We start from the raw sequence: 14078 nt of genomic DNA on the forward strand, positions 1-14078 counted from the left end.
TCTTAGTTTGACCGTACTGCCCCTTAAAGATCACATTGGCCGTCAGGGACGTCAGTGAAGCAGTGCTCCTGCTGTAATAGGGCACTCGCGTGTTCCAGGTCAGTCCTGTTGGAACCGCCCCACTGATCACAATCTCGATATCCCATTGGCCAAACGGTCATCCATCGACCCATGTACAGAAATCTGACGTCGGGATTGGCTCAGGTGGACTTCGGTCACAAAGACAGCTAAAGGTAGTTGGTCGGGGCAGACGTCAATTAACTCTCTATTGTCCGTGGATTGGTGCAACAGAGCGGGCGGATTCCTCCGTGGGTTCGGTCTGCAAGGCTCGCGGAGAGCGAATGTCGTCATGAGCGGTGGGTAGGAATTAAAACATTGGTGTTTATATTACATTCTACTTCGTAAAACATTATATTTGCGTTGAAGAGAAAGCACTAATCATGCTGTGGTACAAATAACTATGTTTTAGGGGTGTTCGTGCGGTTCTATGTACCAAAATAAGCAGTGCACTTCCGGCAAAGGGCTCCCTTTTTCTGTAACGTTATCAAAGAGAGTTTGACTTGCTAGCTACGCGTCAGCTAGCCAAAATGCTACTGGAAGCTATGTAGCTGGTCCTTTACTTGTTTCTGCCCCCAAATCGATTTGTCCATTTCCACCACATATGAAACTCCACAGCAGCACACTGAAATATTTTCATGTTGCACCCATTCCCGTCTCGCCTCATTTATTTTTATCAAAGCAAACCAGCTCATATATATAAGCTAGTCGATAGACATTTGAGTCTGCCTCAGTTGAGTCAGTAGTGCTAGCTAGCTTGGTGGCTAACGTTAGCTGCTGTTGCACTGCAAACCAACCTAACAGACAGTGTTGCATGGCGGCGCTATTTTGAGGCCGCACTTTTCCCCCCATTTGTGTTATTTGCAAGACTTAAAGTCACACTTGCATAACTGATGGGAAGTTCTGTTCTTTGTTGTTATCACCAATCCAAAAATGTGTCAGAATGGAGAGATTAGTGGCTCGCTCAGCAGGCTGAGCTATCCCCGAGTGAAAGTCTGCTGCTTTGGTAGTCATGTTTAGAAGTTTCGATTAACAGCTGCATTTATAATGCTTTTACTCGATGAGGCAGGCAGCTCCAACAGAGGAACTCCTTCCTGTTTGTACAGCTGACGACAGCCACGACACAGAGATGAGTTTATTGTGTGTCAGGCTTAAGTTTACTGTCGACAGATGAGCTGGCAGATACAGACGGCACAGTTTGCAGAAAAGAGGAATTTCTACTTCAGGCATTTCCTCAGAACTAGCAAGTTATTGTCTGACGTCTGCACTGTATGCAGTGCTCTTTTATGGAATATTATTACACTTGTGGTGTCAGGCACTGGAATGTTGGTGACAGATCCAGTGCATTGGTTTTGGAGTGAGGCTGTCCTAGGTCAGGATGCCTAACTGGAATGAGATCAGGGTACCTTGCATGTCTGTTTTTTGTTCCTTACAGTTTTTTATTTGTATTTGAGTGGCAGGGTGTGTTGTTCTGCTGGGAGATGTCAAAGGTGTGGCCTGTGTTCTTGGTGTGCAACAAAGTTAGTCAAAGTACCCACACGAGTACCAGGAACTAAAGTTTCACCGCAGAACCTTGAATTGTAACACATAATGTCAGTGCTTTTAATGTTGTTAGTGATGGGTGTATTGCAACATCATTTTCCTCAATAAAAATGTAAGAGAAGTTCAATAAATGTTCATTGTAATACTTGTGCATTTTTGTGTTTTACGTGTATGGACAGAAATGCTATGCAAAGGGTGAAGACAAGATCACTGAACTACATAAGTTCTTGAAGAAAGCTGCATTTGCACTCTTACAAAGAAACTAAGTTGTTTCTCTGCAAACTGTGCTAAAGGTACATGCTTTCAAAGACAGGCAACCACAAACCTGTTTCATAATTTATAACACCTGTTAGAGCAGGCAGAGAATAACTAAGCCCAAAACATTACAACTCCAAACAAGTGTTGGTGGCAATGTTATTGCAGTATCTGTGTTAATTTACATATATAGACTTGTGCAATCATTTTTTTTTTTGATGATGAGAAGACACAGCTCTAATTCATCTTGCTTTGTTTTATACACACACATATATATATAATATGGCCATTGGCTTAAAAATCTGCATGTTGCAGATCTATGATGATGAATCACTTCTTTATCATCATCCTGTGTATTTGTCACAAATACTGGGACAGCCTGAAGAGTGCTCTGTGGCTACCATGTGGTCATATATCTTGTCTGCTGGTTGAGTTCAGGTGTTTTCCAGCTTAGATATGTAGCTCAACAGACATACTCATGTCCCAGTAGTGTTTATCGTTTTACATTTGTCATTAATAATTGTACATTATTGTTAATAGATGTTAAAAATGCCTGCAGGTATTTCTGTTCTATAAAATCCCAAATTAAAATATTTGAGTCTGTCACAGATCCCTTGGCTTTTAAATTGCATATTTGTGTGTTGTTCTTGAATTTATATAAATTATTAAAAAGTGGAGATTGTATTGTGTGCACTAGCTGTGTTGTAGTTCAAGCAGTAATGGATAGTGGAACAGCTTGCGTTGCTTTATCCACAGTTCCACAGCAGTTCTGTTTGACAATAACAGCATCGACCTATTTTGACCATTAGGCTGCTTTGCTTGGCTCTCAAGATTTATCCTGCTCTTAAACTGCTGCTGGGCAGCCTGCCCTAAATGTACTTATGCTGACTGTTGAAATGGAAATATAATATGCTCAATATATTTACTGTCTTTTTCTCGTATAACATTTTTGAGCGCAGTCCAATGTATTTTTTTGTCTTTTTTTTTTTTGCTCAGAGTATTTGACATGTGGCCAGTAGATTGACATTTGCTGTTAGAACACGCACAACCTCTGGCAGACAGAACTTGTTAAGTTTATGAAGTACAGGTATCACAACTCTTTCTTGATTGACTAAATTTTGATCTGGTTAATGACCTAAGTTTATATTAGACTGGATCAAAAACAAGTCAAATAGCAAAAGATGTGCTGCAGTACCTAAAAGAATCGTGTGTATTTATCAAACAGATCAGTAGGTGTCTGCATCATTCCCCACATACTGGAAAACTTTAAAGCTTTAGTTTCGTACACTGCTTTGCATTAGTGGTAACTGTTTTTCCGTGTAGGCTTTAGAGATCGTCTGCATTGTTTATGTCATTTATTTTTGCCGGTTAGCTTTTTGTGGTATATTCCATCACAGTGGAAATTTGTTATTCCTTTTATAATTCTGTTATTGATGCAGTTTAATGTGTGTGAATATACAAAATCTCCACTAAGTTACCGAGAAAATTGAGTAAATGACTTATTTGAATTTAAATTTAATATGTGGAATAGATGTGGAGTAGAATCTGGGCAAAAATAGAGAAAACATAGAAACCTTTGAAGGAAAAGTATTTGTTTCCCATCTCTGTCACTGGTAAATGTGGCTGACTCATGAAAAATTGCAATTATGGTGATTTAACAACAACAACAAAATGATATATTGACTCTTGACAGATAGCTTCTAATGACTCTGCTGATACCATGCGTGAGTTGAATATTTTTAATATCGTCAACATATTGGAGGGAAAATATTTTCTCGAAACCTCAAAAAAACAAACAAACAAACAAACAAAAAAGCACAACTCTGTCATTCCTGAATCCTTTAAGAGATGTGAGTCATATAAATATCCCACATGTGTGGTGAAAATGAAAGTGTCAGCATGCAAATGAATGCGTTAATTAGCGCAGTTAATGGCATCATTTGTGTAATTGATGACATTTAATGATCATATAGCAGTTTAAGTGAGATACTGCATGGCTTGTCCTTCACAGAGCTCTTCTGTTTTGTTGTAACGTCCTGTGATACCTTTGAATAGCTTAACCACTGCTGCAGGCAGCCTGAAATCTCTCTGCTGTGTGTTTTTTCAGAACAACAGGACAGTATGGCTACCACTGTCGCTGTCAGTCCCAGCGAATACCTTCAGCCCTCCTCTGCTTCAACACAAGTGAGTAGCAGCCACAAGCCTCGGCTGTGCACGCTTGTTGCACTGTTGCAGTCTCTTCTCTTACTGTTGCTCTTAACATCTGTTGTGTTCATATTGCTGCCATATTTTTGTGCTAATATACACTGTGTGTTTACTTTTCTGTAGAATTCCTTTGATGTTTAGTGCATTGTAAGCCTTGAGTGTTTTTTTAACCCTCAATTGCAAAAGGCTGAAGGAGTACTGTTGTTACCCTGCCTGGCGGGCAGTGTGGACACCTAAGTTTGTGAATGCGAAAACTTGAGAACAAGGATATGTAGGAGCTTCAAATTGAATACCATAGGTAGGGCTGTGCGATATGACCAAAATCTCATATCCCGATATAAGACATCTATCGTTCCGATAACGATATAAATCACAAAAATTTAACATTTTCTGTAAATTCTGTGAATCTCGGCAGCTCGACTTACGTGAAGTGTTTCAAGCTGGGCGTCGTGTACCTGGAGTCGAGTGTTTTAACCCATGCATGAAATGATACATTTTTAGACATAGGTTGTAACGGCCGCCGTTTTCTTTGTGAGTATTTATTACACGGCGTGCTGCGGGGAAAAGCCTGTTCTAACGTTTGAATCTAAGGTTTATTTTTTAGCACCTGATGGGCCTTTTTTGCTTCTCATCCTTAAATACTCTGCATACTCTTTCACGTGATTCAGTTTATTTTGAAAAGTCTCAACAGGATCTTGAGCTTTATTGTGAAAGGTTTATGTAGAAAATAAACAAGCGGACACGCGATGGTTTTACCATCGTTGTTGCTAACGACAGTGCATAAAAACAGGCGCTTGTCCGTCCGTAGTGTGCTTATATTAAATATAAGAGAAAGAGAGAACTTTAAAAAAATAATATAGCCACTACAGTGACCATCAAAACGATGAAAAAATATTGCCGTGAACAGTTTATTTTACGACACCACGAAACAAACGATAGCGTAATAGGAAACGATAGACGTTTTTATATCGTCATCTGATATATATCGTTATATCGAACAGCCCTAACCATAGGTGCATCTACTAAAAATCTCAGTGGTTAAGTTTTCTGAAAATCTTGTGAATGCAATAACTCGAGAACAAGACCGCATAGAATTTTGAAATTAACATACATACAAAAACAACACTGTCTAAGTTAAGATGTCGTGATAAGTTATTGTCAAATTTAAAACTGCTTTGACTAGAAAAAAAACAGAGACATTTAAACAAATGATAAAGAACCAGTCAAATGTTCTAACTTACCTCTGGCATCTGGACCCTTACGCCCACTAATTATGGATTATGGCAGGCTTTATCATTACTTTCTCAGATGAGGTTAGATCCAGATTCGGTGCTCTTGCACTAGTTTAGATTGGGAATGGAAAAGCTGCCCTCACTACTCTATGTGCCAGGATAGAGCAGATGTGCTATATTTTTCTACCAAAAACAATATATTCTATAAATTCAGTCACTGTTTTCCTTCGATGTTGATCAATATCTGAGAGACACAACTGCACAATTGGGAATTTAAATACTAATGACATCGCTTTGTGTCTTGCACCAGTAGTCACTAAACCTTTTTCACTTTTGTTGTATCAACCTTCCTAGTCCCAACTTAAACCCATTTGTTGCCTCAAATACATAAAGCGGTCCAGTGTATGTAAAGTGTGCTGAAGATGGCATTAATGTAGAATGCTTCCCTGTCCTGCAGCTTGACGATCACACATTTGGACCAAAGAGGGGCACAATGGCATCGCAGGTGGAAACTCCTACACCTACTACACCACTTGATCGCTACTGATTATGAGTCTTAATGTGTAGTTGTAGGCCTACCTGTTGGTTTGTGTTAACTTGTTTTGTTTTAGCTTTTGATCTTACTACTACCTCATCCTATCGCTCCCTTAGTGCTGAATTCGTCTTGTTCAGGCTTTTTTTTAATGCAGGCTTGGACTATGTTTCTGTCTTCCCACAGGACACTCAGCCCTCTCCTTTGGCCCTGCTGGCTGCCACCTGCAGTAAAATCGGCCCTCCTGCTGCTCAGGCTCCTGTCACCTCTCCGCCAGCGCAGCCACAACCTCGCCGGCTCCTTCCTATAAAGCCAGCTCCAATAGCGCCAGCTCCACCGAAAAACCTTGGTTTCCTTTCAGCAAAGGGCAATGTGATCCAGCTACCTGCTGGCCTGGGCTCCACAGCTCCTGGCAGCCCCATCGTCCTTACTATCCAGCAGAGTCCTGCTCGTACCAGCACCTCGGCCACTCCTGGCATCCAGTATCAGGTGGTGCCGCAGATCCAGGGTGCACAAACCATTCAGGTGATGCCACAGGGAGGTCAGATCCAGCTCATACCCGGTACCAACCAGGCCATCATTACCACTCCCATGACCATGCCGGCTCCGGCTGCAGCCACTGCTCCTGTCACGCCACAGAAGACCGTAGCCATCAAGCCCTCCCTCAAGGTGCGGAAGCCAAACAATACAGCTACAAACGTTGTGCAGCTGCCCAGTGGACTTACAATTCCCCTCAACGTGGCTACAGGAGAAGTGGGTGGGACACAAATCATCACAGAGACAGCCGCAGCCCCTCCCACTCCTGGAAAGGCACGACGAGGGAGGAAAAAAAAGGCGGTACTGGCTGCCGAGCCTCCACCGCCGCCTCCAGCACAGGCTGCCTCTCCAACCCCAGAGCAGATGGAGACCATCCTAATAGAAGCTGGTGATAACATCATACAGGTACCCCTATTTGTTATTGATTCTGGTACTGAAAAGCATAAACGAAGGCACGAATTATTTGTTTGAAGTTAATCTTCAAACAGACTTAATGGTCCCCTTCTAAATATGTGTTCTCTGTGTTCTCTTGTCAGTGTTTTTTTTAACGTCTGTGAAATTATAACGTTACACAAACACAAGTTTGACATGTAAGCCAGACTCGGCATCTACTCTCACTGCTCTTAGTCTAGCATTTACTGTATGTTAAGTAGAAGTCCCCAAATGCCATATATATTTAATTAATTATCAGTTATTTTATTTTTTAATTCTCTCTTTTTTTGTTGAAAATCAGTGTAACTGATTCTGTTTTATCACAGAGTATGCTTCTTAAGGTTTGTGCTCCTGTAATACAAGCCGGGCTTGAGCACTGGGACTTTTTTAATCTTAATAAAAATGTATGTATGCTAATGAATGTTAATAACCTACTGTTCCTGTTATCATTTTTTGTGAAGAGTCAAAAAAGAAGAAAAAAACAGGAAACTGTCGACTGTTTTACATCTTCAGAACCGTCTGCTTCCTAATTAGCCTCAGGACAGTTTCAGTTTTGGGCAGGCAGCTGTTTTATGGTACAAAGCTTGTTTCTTTTTTTGTTTTGGGTTTTTTTTTTTTTAAATTTGTGATGTGTTCTTCTGCCACCAAATGGTTAAAACAAAAAAGTATTTTTAGTGTTACAACCACTTTTTGTTTTTCACGCTCAAAAGGTTCCCTATGACATAAATATACTACCAAAGTGAGTAAATGTGTGTGCAATTCAGATTGATAAAAGTCTATCAGCAGTTAAACAGAAACCAGAATATTGTTATCGAGTTTGAAATTCTACTTTGAAACACTCAACCCAGTCTATAGCTAGCTGTTAAATGAGCTTTAACAGTTAGCCTTTCAGTGTGTTCAAAACATTGAAGATGTTGGCTAAAACCTACGTATGAGGATTACTGGTCAGCTTCTTATCTCTATATTCACAGGCAGGGAACAATTTACTGATTGTGCAAAGTCCTGGTCAACCTGCTATGGTGCAACAGGTCCAGCTGGTCCAGCCCAAACCAGATTCTCAGGTGGTTCAGATCCCACAACAGGCTTTGAAGGTGGTACAGGCTGCCTCTGCTACGTTGCCACCCGTCCCGCAGAGACAGTCTGTCTCCTCAAATCTGCAGGTCACTCCAACAGAAACATCACCAACACAGGTATCCGTTCAGACTTATTGTTTCTTTAACTCTTAATATTTTTAGTCTGTTGTGTCAGGAAAGGCATCTAGTGTAAAATTCTGCTAAATCAATATCTAGAGCCACCTGCTGTGGTAACTCCTTGTAAATAAGGGAGCAGCTGAAAGTAACTTCTTCTGTTTATTATGAATACCTCAGGAACCGCAGCAAAGGACCATGTGACATTCTTACAACTAAGCTAGCAACATGTCAAAAGTCATACATAAGATAATATAACAGTTTAACTAGGAAGTAGTTTAACATTTTAAGTAAACTTAGTGATATTTTCTTTTCTCAGATTCTCTTTAAAACAGCATCAGGTGAATGGCAATCGGTTCAGCTTCAGGACTCCATGACAACAACAACCCCTGCCACCACAGTTGCTCCTACCACCACTGTCACACCACCAGCTGGCTCCAAGAGAACACAAGCTACCGGAGGACGAAAGGAGCGGACCTTGGCAAAAATTGCCCCTGCAGGTGGAATGATACAATTGAACACGTCGCAGCTCACCTCAGCAGCACAAGCAGTGCAGACCATCAGCATCAACGGGGTCCAAGTTCAGGGAGTTCCTGTTACCATCACCAATGCAGGCGGTGAGCTGATGTTAGCTGTTTTGGGTTTTTTTTTTTTTTCTCCAAGCTTTCCACTGGCTGTTTGTAGAGCCAATGCTATTGTCTAGTACTACTGATAAATACACTGGGGTGTTTATGCAGCGCATGCATGGTGTGCAGCACACTGGGGGGTGACCCCACCACCCTCATTTCCCATTTTGAGGAAATGCAGTGGTGGAAGAACTTGGATTGGAGTTGAAGTTTGAAGTAATTGTAATTTTTGTGTTAAACAAATAGAACACCATCTGCAGTTGTTGTTCTACTGGATACTCGCCTCTCTCTTATTTTGAAAGTTCTGTTGCTGCTTACCAGCAATCCCTAGCCATTTCTGTTTTGTGCAAGAACTGGACCAGTTTACAGACATGTGAAAAATAATATTTTCAACGAACTTTATGCAGTCTTGTGAAAAAATGAAGTAAGCCCTTTCCTGCTCGCATGGGACTTAAGAAGGTAAGTAGCAGCCGAGTGCTGCTAATCAAATGTACTTGATTTTGGCAGATTGATGGTCTGGTGTGTGTTAACTCACTGCCACAATCTTCCCATAAACTTCCCTTCCCTTTAAATACAACCCAGAGTCCGACCAATGCTCAGAGAAATGAGAAAAACACCCCAAACCTTGCACTATGATAAAAGCTATGATATGAAACCATAATAAAAGTTCGGGGCAGTAGAATCAGAACAGGACTGGACAAGTCTGACTTGTTTGGAAGGTTTGCCAGGAGAAAGTCTCTCCTCTCTAAAAAGAATGTGACAACCTGGCTAAAAATTGCAACGTTGCATCTGAACAAACCTCAAGACTTGTGGAACAATGTCCTTTGGCCATAATTCATGTTGCCACATTTGGTGAAAACCAAACACAGCACATCAGCACAGACACCTCATAAAAACTATCAAGCGTGGGAGCAGAGGCTTGTTTTGCAACCACAGGATCTGGATGCCCTGCAGTCATTGAGTCAACCATGAGCAGTCAACCCAAGCACACCAGCAAATCTCCAACAAAATAGATGTAAAAGAAATGATTCAAAGTGTTCCAGAGGCTCCGTAAAAGTCCAGATCTCATCCAGATTAAAATGCTGTGGTCAGACTTTAAGAGAACTTAGTGTAAATTCACGTCCATGAACCTCAATGAAGCGACTTTGTAAAGAAGAGTCGGTCAGACTCCTCCATAACAATGTGAGAGGCCGATAGTTATACAGAAAACAGTTACTTCATGTTATTGCTGCTAAAGATATTCACTGAGAATAGAAGCACTGCTCCTCCTCATTGAAAAATGATTTGACCGTCTGATGAGGATGCTTTATCGATGCCTATGAAGTGGGGTGTTTTGGGCATGTCCTACTGGAAAGAGGCCTCAGGTCAGACCCAGGTCTGGTGCTAAAGATAGCAGACCTGGGTCTGAGAGAGTTTATATCTGTTGGCTGGCTTGGGGATGACTCTTTGTCTGTCCAGATGAAGAAGAGGTGGCTAGGGTGAGGGAAGTCTGCTGCCTCTCCGACCCAAACCCAGATAAGCAGTCAAATGGATAAAATAACTTTATCAGTTGTCAGTGATTTATGTTAATAAAGAATAATTTTGACCTTTTCCTCAGTCAAAGACCAAAAGCAGCTGGAAGTTTGCAATGTGTTTAAAAACTCTAAAACAAAAACAAAATTTTATTTCGTAACATATAGCTTTCGCATCTTAATTTATTGTTGATTAGAATTTCAGTTCACTGATGGCAGTAAACTGAATTATCCAGCTCCTGCAGAAGCCCTGTTGTTTGTCTTACAATGAGTCTCTGCGTTTGTTAGGCCAGCAGCACCTAACGGTGCAGACCATGCAGGGTGGAGGGCTCCAGCTGGCCACAGCACAGGGCCAGCCTGCTATCCAGGTAGACCAGACCCTCACCCTGGAGTTGCCTGGCCAGCCAGGAGAAAAGAAACGACGCATGGCCTGCACTTGCCCCAACTGTAAAGATGCAGACAAGAGGTGAGTGTGTCAAAGGATGGGTTGGGATGGGTTTCCTGACAGTTTTTTAAATGAATTGCTACAATATTTGAGTAATTGCTTTCACTTCTACATTTTGGGAAGTTCATATTATACTTTTTAGCACTCAGACTATTAAAACTCTCATACTGATAAAGGGTTTGAATTTTGTTCACTGTTTAGACCCAGTGAGGTGGGAAAGAGGAAACACATCTGCCACGTCCCTGGCTGTGAAAAGACTTTTAGGAAAACATCTCTGCTCAGAGCTCATGTCCGGCTGCACACTGGCGAAAGACCCTTCGTCTGCAACTGGGTTTTCTGTGGGAAACGTTTCACGCGCAGTGACGAGCTGCAGAGGCACGCCAGGACGCACACAGGTGCTCTGGACACAAACAAACAGAATCGTCAAATCACTCTGTATTTAACTTCACATGCTACAATACAGAGGCAAAATAGGCACATGGAGTTGCTAAATACACTTAAAAACACTTAACAATCCAGATGTTTTTACAAATTACGTTTTTAAAAACACCTATTGTTTCTTTATTATTGAAAGTGCTTTTAAAATATTACTCAATACATTTTTTCCCTTCCACAGGAGACAAGCGCTTTGAGTGCAGCCAGTGTCAGAAACGCTTCATGCGGAGCGACCACCTGACAAAGCATTACAAGACTCACATAAACACCAAGAACTTGTGAGCAGACGGTATACAGATACAAAGACTCAGAAACTAACTGTGTTACAGGAAGGATGGGCAGTGGAGATGAGACCAAGGGATTGTGCTTGTGACTTATCCCACAATGGGGAAACTCTCCAGAATGAAATGCTTGATTCCCTGTCACTCTTCAAGGACACTGTGTAGCATGGTGTACAAAGAAACCCTTCCTGGTGGACTTCAAACTTTCAGCAAATTTATTGACCATTTTTTAAAAAAGTTTTTTTCCCCATTTGGTCTGAACACGTGGACAGATTACTGTGACTGAATTTGTAAGGTGAAAATGCTTTAGATTTAAATGCTTAACTCTGCTAGATTATTTATGAACTTCTCTACTTCTGTGGTGGAAGAACATTTACAGATTTTTTTTTAAAATTTTTGACTTTTAGAAAACCCAACACCAAGGATTCCAGGACATCAGTTACAATTTCAGTCTCTTTTATTTTGTTTTTTTTTTCTACCACAAAAACCTTCATACTCTTTATTATAGAATATTAAGAAATTTCAGAAATTGAGGGTGAGGCCCCCCTCCCTCGAGTCAGCCATGATTAAAATATGTTTGAGAGTACTGGTCAAGCCAGCCTGAGTTCCCCTATCCAAAAGCAAAGTGATTGAGCTGCAGGCCAGAAGTCATTGTGCCTTAAAACTTGTAAACAGTAATGTAAAAATAAATCACAAAAAAAAAAAAAATCAAACAGACCACAATTAAGGAAGTGCTGGAGTTATAACAGTATATCATTTCTGTGAGCTCTGGTAGGTCCTTGGTTACCAGTAGTGATCTAAATACAGCAATATGAAGCGATCTGCAAGGTTGGCTAATGTTGGGAATTGTGTTGGGAAATTGATTGTTTAAATTTAAGGAAGGGTAATTAATTAGAAAATGTAATACTTGGAGGACCAAGAATTAGTCCTTGTGGAACACCAAAGTAAAGAGGATGGATTTTTGAGCCACCTGAGTTTTATAAACCATGAAACGGATAAAGGAAAAGCAGAATCTAACCTCTTTATGCCACAAGGAGAAAGCTGTTGCTATCACAGACACGAACAAGTGGTTAAAGATGTGGAGGAAACATATTAAGTATCTTAAAATTCAACAATGAAAATTTACACACTGCTCATGGTGGCTTCAGGTGTTTCTTCTGTTGAGTTGAGACAGTTGGCGCTCTTTTATCGTGAGTTGTGTGTAATAGATGAAATGTTTTAGACTGTACCATTGTTCTTTCCAAGTAGGTTTATCGGGAAAATGTCTGATCGTTATGTATTTACACTACCTAAAATTCTCTACCTTTACACTGGCACTGCAAGAAGTTTCAAACATCAGGAAAATTAAATAAAATTGTTAAAGGCTGGTGAGATGGCCCAGAAACGCATAGAAAGATTTTTGTTGATGAGCTAAGTTTTACTGAGTTTAGACGCTAAAGATTTAATTTGGTGAAATATTAGCAGTAAGAAGAGTTGATAACTCAAATGCAAAACGTGCTCTTGCATCTGTGGTCCAAACTTTGTTTCTACATAGTTGGTTATTTACCCTGCATAACAAGACAGGTACACTCACTTCTAGGGCTGTGTATCAGATTGCCATTTATTTTTGTATAGCTCCTGAAGTTTAGCCATCCAGTCATTAATCACATTAGTTCCTGACTTAAGTCAAACCAGTCTTAGTTTTAGATTGATTTTATTTGAGTTCTTAAATGGCTGCATGTTCATAGTTGGCATTTAACTTTGACAAACTTAATGATTTCTGCTTCTTTTATTACCTGTTTTTAACCTGAATAGTTCAAGTTTCATCATGGCAGGAAACATGTTCATCCTTCTCAAACTAAAGAACCTAAAAATTTGGTACCTGCAATACTTTCTCCTAGTTAACTCATTTAAAAAAACAAACAAAACTACACTTTAGTCTTTCTTTCATTGTTCAGATTTGAATTGTAGCCTATGCATTGCTGTATATAAGATCAGACTTTAATTATTTGGCCTGACTTGACAATCATGTCACAAGATGCAAAAAACAGAGGAAAGAAATAAAGCTTTCTCAGGCCTTCTATGAGTTACACAACGTTTTCCAGCTATATGATGGCTTTAATTCTAAATTAACACTTAAGATGTTTTTGTGATGTACAGATGACCAGCATTAGCCCTGCTGCACAGTACTGACATAACTTTCTTTAATCTCATTTGCTTTACAGAAAATGTACATTTGCTCAGTGATTTTGATGTTATGAAGATAAGCCGACTGTTTTCTAACAAGTCAGCAGTGAGTTTGAAGCCTGAAATTGCCGGGGAGTTATTTTAAGAAGTACATTAAGTCATTGCTTAACAAGGTTTTTTTGGTCAAATTATCCAGCAGAGCAGCTTCACACTGCATCTACACTGAGGTTTGTTTCTGGTAGATGGTGCAGGCTTGCTACAGGTTATGCAAAGCAGAGAAATTTGACCAAAAAAGCTCAAGTCCGATTTGTTTTCAAAGCACTTTGAACAAAGTGCTTTAAAAAGGTGACGTTGGGAGAGAGAGAGACAGAGGCTGCTCATATTTATGTTTGTATTTCATGTCTGAATATGTAAATAAAACGTGTCTGTCAGACACGGTAAATGTAGGATATTAGAAATTGTTAAGCTGCATAGTTTTGTGGTTGGCGTAGCCAGCCTTGAAGGAAGTGGACTTTGTACAGTGTTTTAAGGAAAAAAACATATATATGTGACATTGTATAGCTTCATTCCTGCTTTGTATAAGACTTCTAGATCTTTTTTCTATGAATTAAAGATGCCTTAGACAGCTGCACCCA

General features: G+C 40.3%; 1 protein-coding gene across 2 annotated transcripts; it reads left to right on the top strand.

Annotated features, from left to right (window-relative positions):
- Positions 1-303: 303 nt before the first annotated feature.
- Positions 304-11985, top strand: sp2 (sp2 transcription factor). 2 transcript variants are annotated; one of them, XM_063475745.1, is made up of 9 exons: positions 304-356; positions 3962-4038; positions 5749-5796; positions 6010-6765; positions 7764-7982; positions 8299-8596; positions 10405-10582; positions 10763-10956; positions 11178-11985. In XM_063475745.1, exons 1-9 carry the CDS (start codon positions 350-352, stop codon positions 11276-11278), a joined length of 1878 nt encoding a protein of 625 aa, XP_063331815.1. In that variant the 5' UTR covers positions 304-349; the 3' UTR covers positions 11279-11985. The 2 variants fall into 2 exon arrangements, with proteins under 2 accessions (XP_063331815.1, XP_063331816.1); XM_063475746.1 differs by lacking the exon at positions 5749-5796.
- The last annotated feature ends 2093 nt before the right edge of the window (positions 11986-14078 follow it).

This window comes from Pelmatolapia mariae, linkage group LG6 (genome assembly GCF_036321145.2).
Source record: "Pelmatolapia mariae isolate MD_Pm_ZW linkage group LG6, Pm_UMD_F_2, whole genome shotgun sequence".
NCBI classification, from domain to species: Eukaryota; Metazoa; Chordata; class Actinopteri; order Cichliformes; family Cichlidae; genus Pelmatolapia; species Pelmatolapia mariae.